Genomic DNA, 14,962 nt, shown 5'->3' with positions numbered 1-14,962 from the left:
TAAGGGATGTAGGAGGGGAGGGTGGAACAAGAGGAAAGAAGAAATGGGGGTGAGTGACAGGAGGACTGGGGAAGAATAGGGGGCAGGGGCACCTGTCAGACTCACATTCCCCAGCCATATGTGTGTCACACTTTATAGACCCCCCCCCCCCAGCGACAGCTATGTGACCCCCACCTTCCCTTCCCCCTTCTGGCGGGGACTTACCTATCTGGGAGGGTCTGAGCCCCTCTCCATGACTCCCCTTTGTGACTTGGGATCTGTGGGTCCCTGTTCCCAAGGTGTGTAAGCCTCTCCATGCCCCTGCCCATGTGTGCGCCAGGCTTTAAGGAGCCCCCACACACATACCATCTCTGTGCGCCCCTCACATGAGCCAGGTTTGGTAGAGTTGCTGTTGTGGGGGATCTGAGCCCAACCCTCCAGGATTGCCCTGGAGCCTCCAGGCATTAAAGATTATGACATGGGATGAAACCTCCAGGAATACATCCAACCAAAATTGGCAACCCTATCCCTATTCCTTATGTGAGCTAGGATCTAGGGGGGTCTCCTTCCCCCCGCATGGTGCCTGAATTCTGCTCCCAGCTTCCCCCATATCTATGCCGGGCTCTGGGGGACCCTTGCCCATCTGTGGTGGTCTGACCCCCACCCCTGTCCCCCCATGTGAGTCAGGCTCAGGCGAGTTTGCTACAGGTGGGATCTGAGCCCCTCTCCCTGCCCCTTCGGATGAGAGCCAGGCTCGGGGGAGGGGTCTCCCCATTCTGTCTGAGCCCCACTCCCTGTCCCCGTGCAGACGCCAGGCTCGGGGGGTGCCCCGTTCCGCTGGAAAACACCCCAGCGCCGCTTGAAGCCGCCCCAGGCCCGTGAGGCGGGCTGGGCCGAGCCGGTCGCATCGCAACTGCGCGGCGGCTTCGCCGCCCGCTCCAGCCCGGCCGCAGAGGCCCCTGGGCGGAAATCTGGCCCTGCCCACCCCGCCGGCTCCCGGCCTGTGCGCGTGGCGGCCAGTGCGCGGCCTCAGGAGGCGGCTGCAGCAGCAGGGGAGGGCGGGGATCGAGCGGGGCCCGCCCGCGGCCCAGGCCCGGCACCGCAATGGCCGGGGAGGTGAAGACCAAGCTGTCCAAGAACCTGCTGCGCATGAAGGTGAGAGGCGGCGGCTCCCGGCACGGGGAGGGGGAGCAGCAGGCCGCGGGGCGGGGGGGCCGCCGTTGGGAGCCCGGGCAGGGGCAGGCCGGGCGGAGGGGCGGGTTGCGGGGCTGATCCGCGTGAGGGATGTTAGGTGGCGTGTGGGGCAGCCAACGGCGGGGGATGGGGGCCCTGGGGAAGAGCGTGGGGGGCGGGATGGGGAGAGCATGGGGGGTGAGGCAGAGAGTGAGGGGGGTTGGGGGCGGGTGACAGGGGGTGTATGGAGCAAGATGCCCCCTGGGGAGGGTTTGGGGGCAGTGGGGAATGGGGAGAGCTGGGGGCTCTGGGAGAGGGAGTGTCCCTTGGGGAGGGGTGGGGGCCCTGGGGAAGAGCGTGGGGGGCGGGATGGGGAGAGCATGGGGGGTGAGGCAGAGAGTGAGGGGGGTTGGGGTCGGGTGACAGGGGGTGTATGGAGCAAGATGCCCCCTGGGGAGGGTTTGGGGGCAGTGGGGAATGGGGAGAGCTGGAGGCTCTGGGAGAGGGAGTGAGGGGAGTTGAAATCAGGTGGGGGGGGGGCTGAGGGATAAGCTGCCCCCCTAGGGAGGGATGGGGAAGGGGTTCCCAGGTGGAGAGGTGATTGGGGGAGCCTACCCTGGTGGCAGAGCTGGGACTGTCGGCTTAGGGAGCAAGGTTTGGGGTTGGTGACCCCTGGGTGGATTGTGGGGCTGTAAGGTAAAGGCCTGACGTGTAGGGCGGGGGGGGGGGTAGGTATTTAGGAGGCTTGGAAGGGAGGAAGGGCAGGTTGCACTGGGATTTGAGCTCATGGGAAGAGATCTGGGAGGATTCTGCACACGGCATGAGACGTGTGGGGGAGACGTATTTGAGGGGGAGGGTGATCACGAGGGGTCACAGATCCAGAAAAACATTTTGTTTTAAATTTACCTAGGTTCCTGAAGAATATACATTATACTCTGTTCCACCAAAACTACTGCTCCCTCGTTATGATAACGCCCCTCCCCCCACACACACACACATTTTCCAGGGTACTTTAGCATTGCTCCCCACTGTGAAAGAATTGGGGAGTCACAGAAAGGAGACCATTCCCAGGGGTGGTGCGGATGGGGAAGAATGCCTCTTTAGGGTAGCAGGGGAGATGACTTTGGCAGTGGGGAAGCTGAACTAGTTAGGGCTCTCCAGAGATGAGAGGATAGGGAGCAGGGCATTGGGATTGGGGGGCTGGCATGGAAGCTGAGGGTGAGGATTTGTGTTTCTGCCTAGGCATTTGTATATTGCTGTTTGCTGTTGTACTTGGAAGTATGGGGGGGAGGGGTTAAAAGACTACATGGGACTAAGTGATATGGGGCGATGGGAAGCTGAGGGCCTCTCTGGGCTTGGAAGGACATGGAGAAGAGCATGTTTGAAAGGTATGGAGGTGGGAAACTAAACACAGGCAGAGCTAGGTCATAAGATGGCTTTTGCAGTGTAAACAAGGAAGAGACATGGTATTATAACCAGCACCCCCTTCTCTGCTACAGACTTTTCCACAGCCAGGCCAGCCAGCTTGGACAAGGGGCTTGAATCAAAGTGCTATGTGCTGTTTCTGGAATGAGGGCCCTTGTCCTGAGCCAGTGCAAAGGGATACATGTCATCAGGCCCGTAGGAGGCATAGACACTAATGGTGTATATAAACTAAACCAAAGTATAACATAAGCCACAGGGTGGTACGCTCATCTGTGTAGATAAAAACATGTAAATACAGTGTAAACCAAAAACCTATTGTAAGAATTCTGTAGTAAATACGTAGTATAGGAAAACCCATCTTGAAAACAGTGGTCAAATAACATAATGAGGGATGAGGATTAAATGTTCCTTGAGATTTTGGGTGGATGGAAGGGGAGATGGGCTCACAGTGTCTGCTGCTGTTGCATGATTCAGGACCCACACCTGGAGTCCTGATCTAGGTGGAAATTTGCCTGATTCGGGACTGGGTCCTGTACAGTAAAAGAGACCCTGACTCAGCAAATTAATGGATGAATCATAAGTCACGGGTAGAAAATACTTGGCAAGGGACGTGCATGTAGAAACCTAGGGTTAACCACAATGATCTAATATGGTTTTAAACACAACTGTCCTTGTCTGCACTAAGGGCAAAATTGTATTTTAATTTTCTTAGTTAACACCTTTTCTACCACAGTACATTTTCCCAGGATAAACAAGGCCACACATTTAAATTTGCCTTGTCTTGTTGTTGTCATTTCAAATTATGTTCCTCTTCACCTCACTAACTGACTTAAATATTTCTTGTATGCATGTGGCCATGTTGGTCCCAGGATATTAGACAAACAAGGTCGGGGTGAGGTAATATCTTTTATTGAATCAACTTCTGTTGGTGAGAGATGAGCTTTCAAGCTACACCTGAAGAAAAGCTTTCTGAAGCTTGAAAGCTTATCTCTCTCACCAGTAGAAGTTGGTCCAATAAAAGATATTACCTCATCCAGCTTTTCTCTTTACATTTTTCTTATTTGTTTTGGTTTATAAGGTCAATTATGTAGTGAATGCCCCTCTTGTCCTTGTTAAGAATTTTTAAAGGTATATATCATTGACACTTTAAGGAAAAGTTCGCATCAGGTAATTCTAGCTTCGCTTGCTCTCTTCATCAGTTCTCCAGCTTTCTCAGATGTTCATTATTAGCGCTCTAGAAATATACTAAACAACATGGCACTGGCAATGATGACATTAGAAGGTTTGGCTAAAGAAAATCCATAGTTCTTCTGTTGTAACTACTAAACTGATGACATGAAGTTGCACTCGGTAGTTGTACTACAAACACTAGAAAAAATGGCTGTGCTAACCCCTGGTGAAATGGCATTTATAACACTATCTTGAGTACCACGGTATCTTCACTTGTAGCCAAACATCTAACTCGTTAGACTCCTATAAGAAGTATCCAGTGGTTTTATGAACTATAGGGTGCCTGTTGTTTTGATCCAGAAACATATTGTGAACTACCTTCCTTATTTCAGCAAAATCTTGCATAAGCAAAACTGGGATTTCTTTGCTGGAAACAATCTGAAAATTCTTTTCTTCCCAGGAGCTATCTGTGCTGGCCTCTTTATCATGAACATAAGTGTTCAAACTCTTTTTCTTTATATCTTTAATTTAAAATATTCCCTTTGCTTGCCACATTTGGTTGAGCTGCCTTGACTCGAAATATTTCCTAGCCTTGGATTTTGTTGTGCACTGATTTTTCTGGCCAGTTCTGGCTTAATATCCTAAAACGGTGTTAACTTAGACCATTGTCCCTCCCTCTTCCCCCCCCCCCACTCTTTTAACAATTCATAAATGTAGTAGCATGAGAGAGGGATATTAATAAAGTACTGACCTAGCCATCGCCCTTGGAATTGTGAATCTAGCATCAAGTCCAAAGTGAAATTAGTCTCAGCTCAGTGGCTAATGGACTCTGGTTCATGTCGTGTAATGCAACACATAATTCAGTAGAGTACACACTGGCATGATTGATGCTCTCTCTGTTTCTGCCGAACAACACAGAAGCTGAATTGCCATTAATTTTTTAAAAACATAAATATTCATTAAATATTTATAACTTAATATAGCAGAGACTTCATGCCTTGTTTGCTACATTTTAGTTTTGCCATTCCTTTTTTAGCTTGGTATTTGGGGCCATAGTCCTTCAAAGTACTAAGTGAAACGAGTTTTACAGTCTCAGTTCAGTCCTCAGTTGTAGCAGAGTTCACTTTCCATAAAGGTAGCAGAATAATTAGCACAATTACAAGTCTCTGCTCACCAAAGGCTTACATCTGTGTTTCTATGGAGACTAAACTTTGACACAAAGAAACACTCGGCATGTTTTACGTGCTTTGCAATTATTGCAATCTGTATTTTTTTTATCATTTTAAATGTAAGTAACCAGATAGTTGTATCCAAGAGATCTCCTAGATCATTTGTTTTTAGGTACATAATCAATAAAAATGAACATTGATTGGGTGCTTATAATAAAACTTCTCCCATTGAGACTTAAGTCTAGCTAACCAGTTTCCTTGATTAACATGTTTTTCCACATAGACTCTCATTTTACTCACTTATGAGAAAATCCAGATGCTGTAATTTTAAATGTAAGGCTTTGACATGTTTTTGAATTCTTTCAGAAAACAAAACTCCGTTTTCTTTAGTTAAGAAACTCACACAGAGTTGGGTACATATAGAAGTAAAAATGGAACATGAGAAATTGAGGTGGCTTATCACTTTTCAGACTGTGCTATTGAATATATAAATTGAATAATTAAAACAATACACTTAATGTTTTGCATAGCCTGAAAAATGATAAACCAACTTTTAATTTCTGATTGTCCATTTATAAATATATTTGTTTGGGGGTGGGGAAGTAGTGGCACATTCCAATCTCCATCCACAAGCCAATCTCTGTCTACTTGGGACACCAAAATGATTTGTCACAGTAGATTGTGCAGATGTTTAAAATAGGGTCATGCATGCTCTGCTGTGCTTTGCTAGCATCTTCTCTGGTAAGGTTTGGATGTACTCATGGCTAATGCCAGATAAAGATGTAAGTGTGATAGGGATGTGCCTAAGGGCTTGTCTAAATACAGGTTGTACTGCTTTACCAGTGCAGTTAGAGGTGCACCTCTCTCCCCTGCCTCTCCTCCAACTGCCTTCCCCCCGCCCACTATGAATGCAATTATACTTAGGGCTCTACCAAATTCATGGCCATGAAAAATGCATCACAAACCATGAAATCTGATCTCCCCTGTGATATCTGGCTATTGTAGGGGAGGGGCAGGTCCAGGGGTGCACCAGCCAGGGGCTCCTACCATGCACTGAGCTCCAGCTGCTAGTGCCCTCTGGGCTCGGGAGGGATGGGACTTCCTCTTTCCCTGCAGCGGCCCCCGCCCCTCCCCTACTGCGGCCAGGGGAGATTCCTGGAGGTAGGTCTGACCCAGCCCTGGGAGTATCTCTTCCCCTGGTGCTCCAGGGACTAGCAGCAGGAGCCCAGCGCACAGTATGAGCTGCTGGATGGGGCGCCCCCAGCCCTGCCGCTCCCCAGCTCCAAGCCCAATGCTCAAGATTTAAAGGGGCCATTGGATGGCGGGCAGGGACCATGGGGCCCTGGCCAGCCCTGTCCCCCCACAAAAGTGATGACCCTCATATGTCCTGTGTTCTTTCCCCCACACGGGCACACAGTAGCTTTGTGACCCCCCACGACACTCTTTCAGGTTGAGACCCACATCGTTACAACACATGAAATTTCAGATGTAAACATCTGAAACCGTGAAATTGACTATTTTTAAAATCCTATGACTGGGAAATTGACCAAAAAGGACTGTGAATTTGGTAGAGCCCTAATTATACTGGTATAAATGTTCTTATACCAGTATAACATTCCCATTCGGGAAGGGGAATAAGCTATAGCAGTAGAATTAAACATCTACTCTAGGGGTTTTATCAGTATTACTGTGGGTAAAAAATCGCATCCCCTAACAGACATATTTATACTGGTACAAAAGTTGTCTGTAGACCAGGCCTGAGGCCCCAGCTCCAATCGTGAACATTAATTTTAAAAAGAAATGTTTATAGCTTTTCTCGTTGTGGAGAAAGTGAACCTTCAACGTTCGGTCATGGTTTGGTCGCTGAAATTGTTAACATTGACTTTTAATTGAACTCACTTGAATTAACACCCCATGGAGATGAAATGGGCAGCTCACACTTCTTCAAGCTGTTGTTCCAGTCTCTCTGTGAACTCCTCAAACATCATTGCATTACTCCATATCTACACTACGGCCATAGTGTAGACACTTCCTTCAGTTTTCCCATTGCTGTAGTTAATCCACCTCTCTGAGTGGCATCTACACTGGGGGGGAGGTCAGCTTAACCATAGCACTCAGCAATGTGAATTTTCCTCACCCCTTAACAATGTAGCTAGGTCTACACTAAAAAAGTTAGGTTGACCGATTTATGTCTCTCGTGGATGTGAAAAATCCACACTCGTGAGCAATGTAGGTAAACCAACCTAATCCCTGGGGCAGACAGCACTAAGTCAATGGAAAAATTCTTCCATCAACCTAACTACTGCTTCTGGGGAGGTAGATTAATTACAGCGGCAGGAAAACCCCTACTATCACTGTAATGAGTGGCTATGCTGAAGCACTCTAGCAGCGCAGATGCAGCTGTGCTGCTGTAGTGGTTTAAGTGTAGACATAGCCTAGTTTTTAAGTGAAAACCAGGCCTAACATTCGTTTACTATAAGGGCTCTCTTTGCAGCCTTGGGGGCTAGAGTCGAACTTTTATTTTTTTAAATGAAATCTGAGAATCTGGAGGACAAGGGGGCGCCCTCAAAAGAATACTGGAAAAAAACAAATGCTAACCTGGCCTAAGCCAGGTCCAGTTTGTCCCCTGACCGCTTTATGTGGTGGAGTGTAACCATTTGGCATCTGGTATGCAGCCACAGCTTTGAAATAGTTAAATTTTCCTCAGTCCTTTGCCAGACCCCCAGGAATTGCAGGATGGTAATAAGCCAAGGAAGTCAAAACTATCTCCAGTGTTACTAGAGTGCTGGTCACCTGGGTATGTAAGTGGTGATGCAACTGAATTTTAATATTGCCATTGTTTCTGTCTGTACATTGGCAATTGCCCTAACTTTGAGCTGACTTTTAAAAGAGTCAGGCAAAACTTCTTAACTTTTTTCATGAAATATTGCATGAACAATAAATGTCAGGCAACCTATTAAATAGTTGTAACTCACATATGGGGAAAAGACACTTCATGCAGAAAAATCTTTGTGTGCGTTTCTTTCAGTTCATGCAAAGAGGATTGGATTCAGAAACCAAAAAACAACTAGAGGAGGAGGAAAAGAAGATAATCAGTGAAGAGCACTGGTATCTGGATTTACCAGAACTCAAAGAAAAGGAGTAAGTTTGTCATATTTTTCCATTACTTATATCTGGACTGTTTGGGAGGCAAAACAAAGTGTTGTCTATTAATCCTTTTCTGTCCAAGAAATACCTCAAGAATAATAATAACTCTTAGTCACCAGTAGACATTAGTAAAATAGGCAGATTGGTAGGTGTAGCATACTTATGCAGCATTTTATTCTAAGGAACCACTCTCAAGGTTTATAAATCCAGAGTTTGACCTACTTCCCCCGCCCCCCCCCCCTTTTTTTTCCCCATCTGTATGTTTTCCTAGTATCCATGTAATTATTTTCTTTTTAGTGACCAGGTGACTTAATGCTGCTTTTGCTTTTTTTTTTTAAAAAAAAATGGCTGAAACCTTATAAATTAGGCCCCAATCTTGCAATCAAGTCCATGAGAGAGAATCTGGCTCCTTCATGCAGCTTCACTGATTTCATTAAGGTTTCATTCAGGCACAGGGTCAATCCATGAATATCCAGTTGCAGAATCCATAATGGAGATGCAACAATAAGGAAAACCTCTTCTAGTAAGGGCACAAACTTCCATTCCTGCCTTCTGAAGAGGTGCTATAAACAGTAAAAAAAAAAAACTATTTTAAAAATAGTTTATTTTGTCCTTTAAAAGAGGGAATTTTTTTAGCAAAAGGGAGTCTCTTCTTAACGTTTGGAGTTCAGAGAATTAATTACATGTGATTAACGTTACTGGTATTCAGTATTTTACATGTGCAGGGTGGGGATGAGAAGGTGGAACACTTCTGTAGTACATGTATGTGATAATTCCTGGGGGCAGACTTCTTTTTGTCTCTTGGTTTGTTCATTAAAAGAGAAAAGAAAACAATCTTTGAAGAGAGAACCACATGGTTTTACTTCCTATCAGTCTCTACTAGGGCCAGCTCTACACTAGAAATTTGCTGGTATAGAAATGTCACCTAGGAGTGTGAGGGTTTGTGTGTTTGGTTTTTTGAGGGTTTTTATTTGTGGTGGGGTTTTTTTTGGTTTGGGTGGGTTTTTTGAGTCTGGCTGGGTTTTTTTGCGGGAGGAGAGCAACATTTCTTATACCGGCAAACTTTTTCAGACCTAGACCTGGCCTAAGACACTTCATTTTTTTGGTTTTTGCTTTTTATTGCTTTTGGTTCTTGTGACTATGTTAAGACATGCTGTTCAGACAAATACTTGGCTTTGTTTATTGTGCAGGAGTTTTATAATAGAAGAGAGAAGCTTTATGCCATGTGAAGACCTACTTTATGGCAGAATGTCCTTTAAAGGGTTCAATCCAGAAGTTGAGGTACTGTCAAATGTTCTACTCTGTTAGGGTCATGGAGTGTATGTACCCCACACTGGACCAGCAACCAAAGAGTTAATACAGGCACTGCCAGCCACTGCTGATTGGAAGCCTCACAGCAGCTAGGAGGGTAAAAAGGGCTGGGAAGCAGATGGGGATGAACGGACCAATAGGCTGGAGAACCTGCAGAGATCCAGGGGAAGGTAGGAAGAAGCTCAGGGCATTGTCAGAGTTGAAGAACTCTGATCCTGCTTACCTAACTTGAGGGCCCTGAGTTGGAACCCGGTGGAGTGGGTGGGGAGTGAAGAAAGGGTTTTCAGACCCCTGGGCACCATGAATAGACAGACAGCCCCATTGGGGGCTGGGCTACAGTTGGCCAGAGGGGGTGGCACCAACGCACCGCACCAGGTAGTAACTAAGAAAAACTATAAATTGGAGTTAGGTCTCAACGTGGCTTCCATTGAAATCAAGAAGTGTCTTTTGGTTGACTTCAGTGAGAGTCAATTGAGCTTTATATAGTTTATAGCACAAAGTGGATTATTGCCTAAATGTGTCCAATCTTCATGCTTTTAATTTGAGCTCCGCTAGGTAGGATGAAAATGGTAATTTCCAACTCAGCTTCCCTTCTTCCTCCTATTCAACATTCCCATTGCTGGTCAGCAAAATCAGCAGCTCTTCTAACTGGGTTGTTGATACTCAGTCATTAATTCCTGTGTTAATATGCTCTCTCTGTGCTTGCACTTGTTGTTTTCAACCTTTAGAAGTAGAGCTGTTTGATTGCAGGAATTTGAAAATAAATCAAAATGCAGGCAAAGAAGATTGAATGATTTTATTAAATGTTTGCAATTCTGTACTGAAAATACAACATTATGGGGAGTATTTACTTTTGATCACACTGCCTCAGTAAGAGCCTAGGTACTGGATTGGTACTTAAGAGACTTGTTCCTGCTTCTGCCTTTCATTTGCTCTGTGACCTAGGTCCGAGTCTCTTTACTTCTCTCTGCCTGATTTATCCAGCTGTGAAAAGAGGTCCTAATAATTTAAAAAAAAAAAATCTGTGGATGAAAAGTGGTATATTCACTTGTGTTGTATATGTTTGATCCATTTGAACAAATGGAGCCTGTCACCTCTGAGGAGCTTTTTCCCAAGTCAAGAGGGATGAAATCTGTCTGGCACTATGAAATGAGTCTTTCCAGTCCCAGATTGACACAAGTCCATGTCACACACTAACGTCCATTGGCACCCATGTTGTTTATCTCAGCTGAATGAGTTTGGAGTCTGAACTGCCATCCTCCACTTAGATAGAGATGGCTCCAGATTAGCACTAAGACATACATGCCGGTGATATGGAGGAGCTCATGCTGTTTGCTGGTACTCTGTCAATGCAGTGCTTTCTGCAGGCGTTGTCTTAAACAAAATGTATTTCCACATTGTGATTCAATATGATTGTGATTCAAGCCAAGATTTTGGAAATAAATAAAGTGCTATTTCTGGTAAATATCTGGCTCCCCCTCCCATATGTCAACAGCTCAATAGTTTCATGATTCCTATACATTTTCCTCCCCTCCAAGAACAAAGCCTCCATGTTCCATGTACTGCTCAGCAAAACAACTGCCCAATCTCACTGCTCTACCACTTTTCTTCCAGTCTGGATCTTTAGTCATCATATTGCTGCTTAATTTAGGGCCCAAACCTGCAAACTGTCAGCCCTGTTGACTGGAAACTACTCCTGTGAATAAGGTCTTACAGAATCATGCCTTTAAAATAAAAACTCTTTTGAGCAGAGGTGTCTTTAACTTCTGTTCAACGTCACACACGTCTATGGTGCTATAATAGTAACAACAAGACGGCCATTAATCTGTCTCTCGCAGCTAAATAACTGCCTAAGATGAAAAGTTACTGATGCTCAATTCAGATCTAATATGATTGAGGGGGAATTATGATTACTGTCTCACCAGGGTTGGCATTTTCACTGGCTTTTTTTTTTGCATTTTTTTAATGCAAATAGCATTTTATTGTAAAGCTTTCAGACAGATTCTCCCTGCTAAATAAACATTTTTAAGTGGCTTAGTTCCGAAATTTGACCCACTCTTAAGAGCTGGGAATTATATACACTGGATTATACTTGACAATGAAAAAACAGATCTGCTACATAACTTTTTTAAAAGATTTGTCCACTACGATCGATAGTGCATTACCACTTAAATGGCAACAATCGTAAAGAGTGCTAAGAAAACCTAGTCCCAGATGCCAGGCACCGTGCTGGTGCGCAAACAAGGAAGGAACCAAAAATAGGTGTGTTTATATTAGAACAATTTTAAGATGCAGGAAAATTATAACAAAACTCATTATTTTAAGTTTTCTAAGGGCTGGGTCATGAGCTGCTTTCAGGGCCATGCTGGGTTGTATGAGGACCGAAGACACTCCCCTACACAAGCTATCTGAATCACTGTGCAGGTGGGGAACTAAGCTCCACCAGGTATAGCACTGGTGCGAATCACCACCACTACCAACCTGGGGAGCAAGGGGGAAGCAGCCAGTCACAGTTCATTCATTCCCTTGTCTTCACCCAGCAAAGCACGGCTGCGTGCTCCCTTTTATTCATGGCTCATGATAAATCCATGATCTAGCCCTAAATTCATACTACAAAGAAGGGAAAGTAGCTTCAGTTAGGACTCTTTACCCCCAGAGTTTTGCTTGTCCATATTAAAAATGAATTTCTTATCAGTAATATCTATATAATTGAAATTCTGTGAACGAGTTAACTGTTAAACTGATTTCCCATTTCATTTTCAGAAGTTAATGATCCAAATGAACTCTAGGTACAAGAAAGAAGAAATTGAAGCAGATGATACAGCCGAGGCTGATGTATCAGATGAAGAAATGGCCAGAAGGTAATTTATGTTTTATGGCATAGTTAAAATTACCAAGATGATGTGTTGCTGCACTCTCATCAGAGTGTTTATAAAAGAGCAAACTTTTGTGTTGTGCACAAGATATTTTTAAATAAGAATTTTGAAGAAAGTGTTCAATGGAGTAGCTTCATTACTTCCTGGGGAAATAACTTAGGGCCATTTTTTACCCTCCGCTACACCTTTTTGCTCTCTATTGTGTCATTCAGTGTGACAGAAAGCAAAATTGGCCCCTTAATATTATGCTGATATCTTGATAGAGGCAGTAGCTGTGTCTCTTACACTGTGTTGTAAAAGGAGTGACATAGGCAATCCTTTGTTGCACCACAGATTGGTATAGCTGATAGGATTTATGACTTGCTGTGCACGAGTTTGCTTTGATTTTATGAAGAATAGTGATTTGTATTTTAATTTAAATATCTTAACAGATATGAAACGTTAGTCAGAACTATTGGGAAGAAATTCTTGAAAAAGAGAGACCAGCGTGTGCTACAGGGTGAAGATGAGAACAGTAACATGAGACCTAGCAAAGCAAAGAAAATGTTCTTAAAACCCCAGGATTGATGTGAACTGCACAATTGGAGCTAATAGAAATGTCATCTACAGGTCAGAGTAACATGAACTGGGGAGTGTTTATTTTCCACCAAATAATGTAAGATACGTGTGTAAAATCTAAGTCTATTCTGATTGAAATTTCTGCTGTCCACATGACAAACATACTTGTAAAGTGGATACATGTATAATGGATGTCATACATCCTTTCCTATCTGAGCAAGTTGTAGTGACCATGGGGCTCTAAGCCAATTAGCTGTTTAAATATTGTGCATAAGTAAGATGGCTATCCCGTGTGTTTGAGAGCAATGATCTTTACATTTTATGATGGTAATTGAACGCAAGTATTTCAGCTAAAGATGAGCTGTGGCCAATCTTATAAAGCAATTCTGCTTTCAGTGTTTTTTTTACTGTATAAATTGAAACCCCTTACACTTTCTAAATTGAAAGAAATAGTCTGCAGAAACATACGTTTCTTTAACAATTCTAAAAATACTTTGAAAAAGGAACAGAGAGATTAAATCCATTTCATTGAATTTTATTTTTTTTATAAAATCTGTTTAAAGAGAGGTTTTTGTAATAGAAGCATTTATATTGGGTGATGTTTTCACTTTGACATGTATGAATCATGATCTGCTCAATGTCTTGCCTCCAAAAAAAAAAATTCTAATGTTCCTTTGGTTGTGGTTTTCTTTTCTGGCAAAATTTTCCAATCTTGTAAACAAGATCTGTGATAGCAGCATAATGACTGCTTAAGAAACACATCTTAAACTGAATAAAAACTTTTTAAAAGACTTTTGTGTCTGATTATTGTTGTTTAGGTAATATAATATAAACACTGGAACTTAACATACCCTGTGAGATGTGTAGTGCATTGTTTGATAGTGTTTAGATTCAGGCCCAGATTTTTAAATGTATTTAGACATTGATGCACTTAGCATTGCAATACCTAACTGATTTAGGAGCCTAAATCTAATTTTGAAAAGGGCTTTAGAGATTGACTGTCAATGGGATTTAGGCTCCTAAATGCCTACATCCCTTTTGAGAATGAAACTTAGGATCCTAAATCAATTAAGCATTGCAATGCTGAGCACAGCAACACCTCAATAGCTTTAAAAAACTGGGCCTTAAGCACATGCCCCAAAATATTAGTTGAGTTGAAATGCCTTTTCTAGTTAGAAAGTAATGAAGCAGTTTCAAGCATTGTTGCACAGAAAGACAGTACTGGCCTTCCGTCAATTGGTGCTCTGGGCATAATGAAATTTGTTGTCAGCATGTGTCACATCTAAAATTATAGCAGTTTTCTGTATCCCAACCTTCAGCAAGAAATATGCTTTCTCTTATTTTATTTCCCTGGCTAGTTGTCCAGGTTGCTCGTCCAGGATGCTGGCCCTCTCGAGAAAGGAGGGATTTGGAGGAGTTTGCTAAATGGAAGCAAGTAGGGCAGTTCCATTATGGACACGAGTCGGTTTTTTTCTTCTCTTTTTGGAACAGCTCAGTGAAGCAAGACACGAAACTCAATTATATAAAGTAAGAGGCCGTACATCTACAGTAGTTTGCATGTATGATATATGGACTATAATCCAAATATCAAAAGCACCTCATTAGATATTCAAGATGGATCACACACGGAAAGAGAAATACACTTTTAACCTAGTAAGGGAGCGTCATAAAGGTGGAAAGTCTATGATTCATGATCTCATATAGGTTTTCAGAGCTAATTAAATGATACTAGTTCAATTACTTAAAACTTGACTATATAAAATCATCAATTGAACAAAAGTTAATGATCGCAAGACATTTTTCTTCCCAAATGTGACCTGAACTACAAAGTGATTTATTGTTGCTCATCACAAGAAAAAATCAGAATATATCCCATTAGTCTTTCTTGCTTATTACTAGGAAATGACTCCCCGTTATATGAATAGATTTATTTGGTGATGGCAGGATTTCTGAATAATAGTGCAAGGTATTTTGGGGAAATTATATTCTAGTGAGACACTAGTGACCACTAGATGTCACTAAAATTTTGCTTGGGCTTCAGGATTCTTGAACTGATGACATTCTGTTGCTTTCACATAATCTTGTCTGAAAGTTCCTTTGATTGAATAATTAGTTGAGGCATGCATATAATAAAAAGAGCATAAAACTTTACAC

At 43.4% G+C, this 14,962-nt stretch overlaps 1 protein-coding gene across 1 annotated transcript; it reads left to right on the top strand.

The window, feature by feature from the left end:
* The first annotated feature begins 950 nt into the window (after positions 1 to 950).
* On the top strand, positions 951 to 13,599 carry MPHOSPH6 (M-phase phosphoprotein 6). Its single transcript, XM_084645068.1, has 5 exons — positions 951 to 1,134; positions 7,945 to 8,057; positions 9,254 to 9,344; positions 12,138 to 12,235; positions 12,682 to 13,599. The coding sequence occupies exons 1-5, from the start codon at positions 1,084 to 1,086 to the stop codon at positions 12,815 to 12,817; spliced, it is 489 nt and encodes a 162-aa protein (XP_084501194.1). The 5' UTR covers positions 951 to 1,083; the 3' UTR covers positions 12,818 to 13,599.
* Positions 13,600 to 14,962: the final 1,363 nt, after the last annotated feature.

The sequence above is a fragment of the Lepidochelys olivacea genome (assembly GCF_965140295.1).
Source record: "Lepidochelys olivacea isolate rLepOli2 genome assembly, chromosome: 12".
NCBI lineage: Eukaryota > Metazoa > Chordata > Testudines > Cheloniidae > Lepidochelys > Lepidochelys olivacea.
Note: the sequence above shows the minus strand (reverse complement) of the source record. Positions and strands in the feature narration are given on the sequence as shown.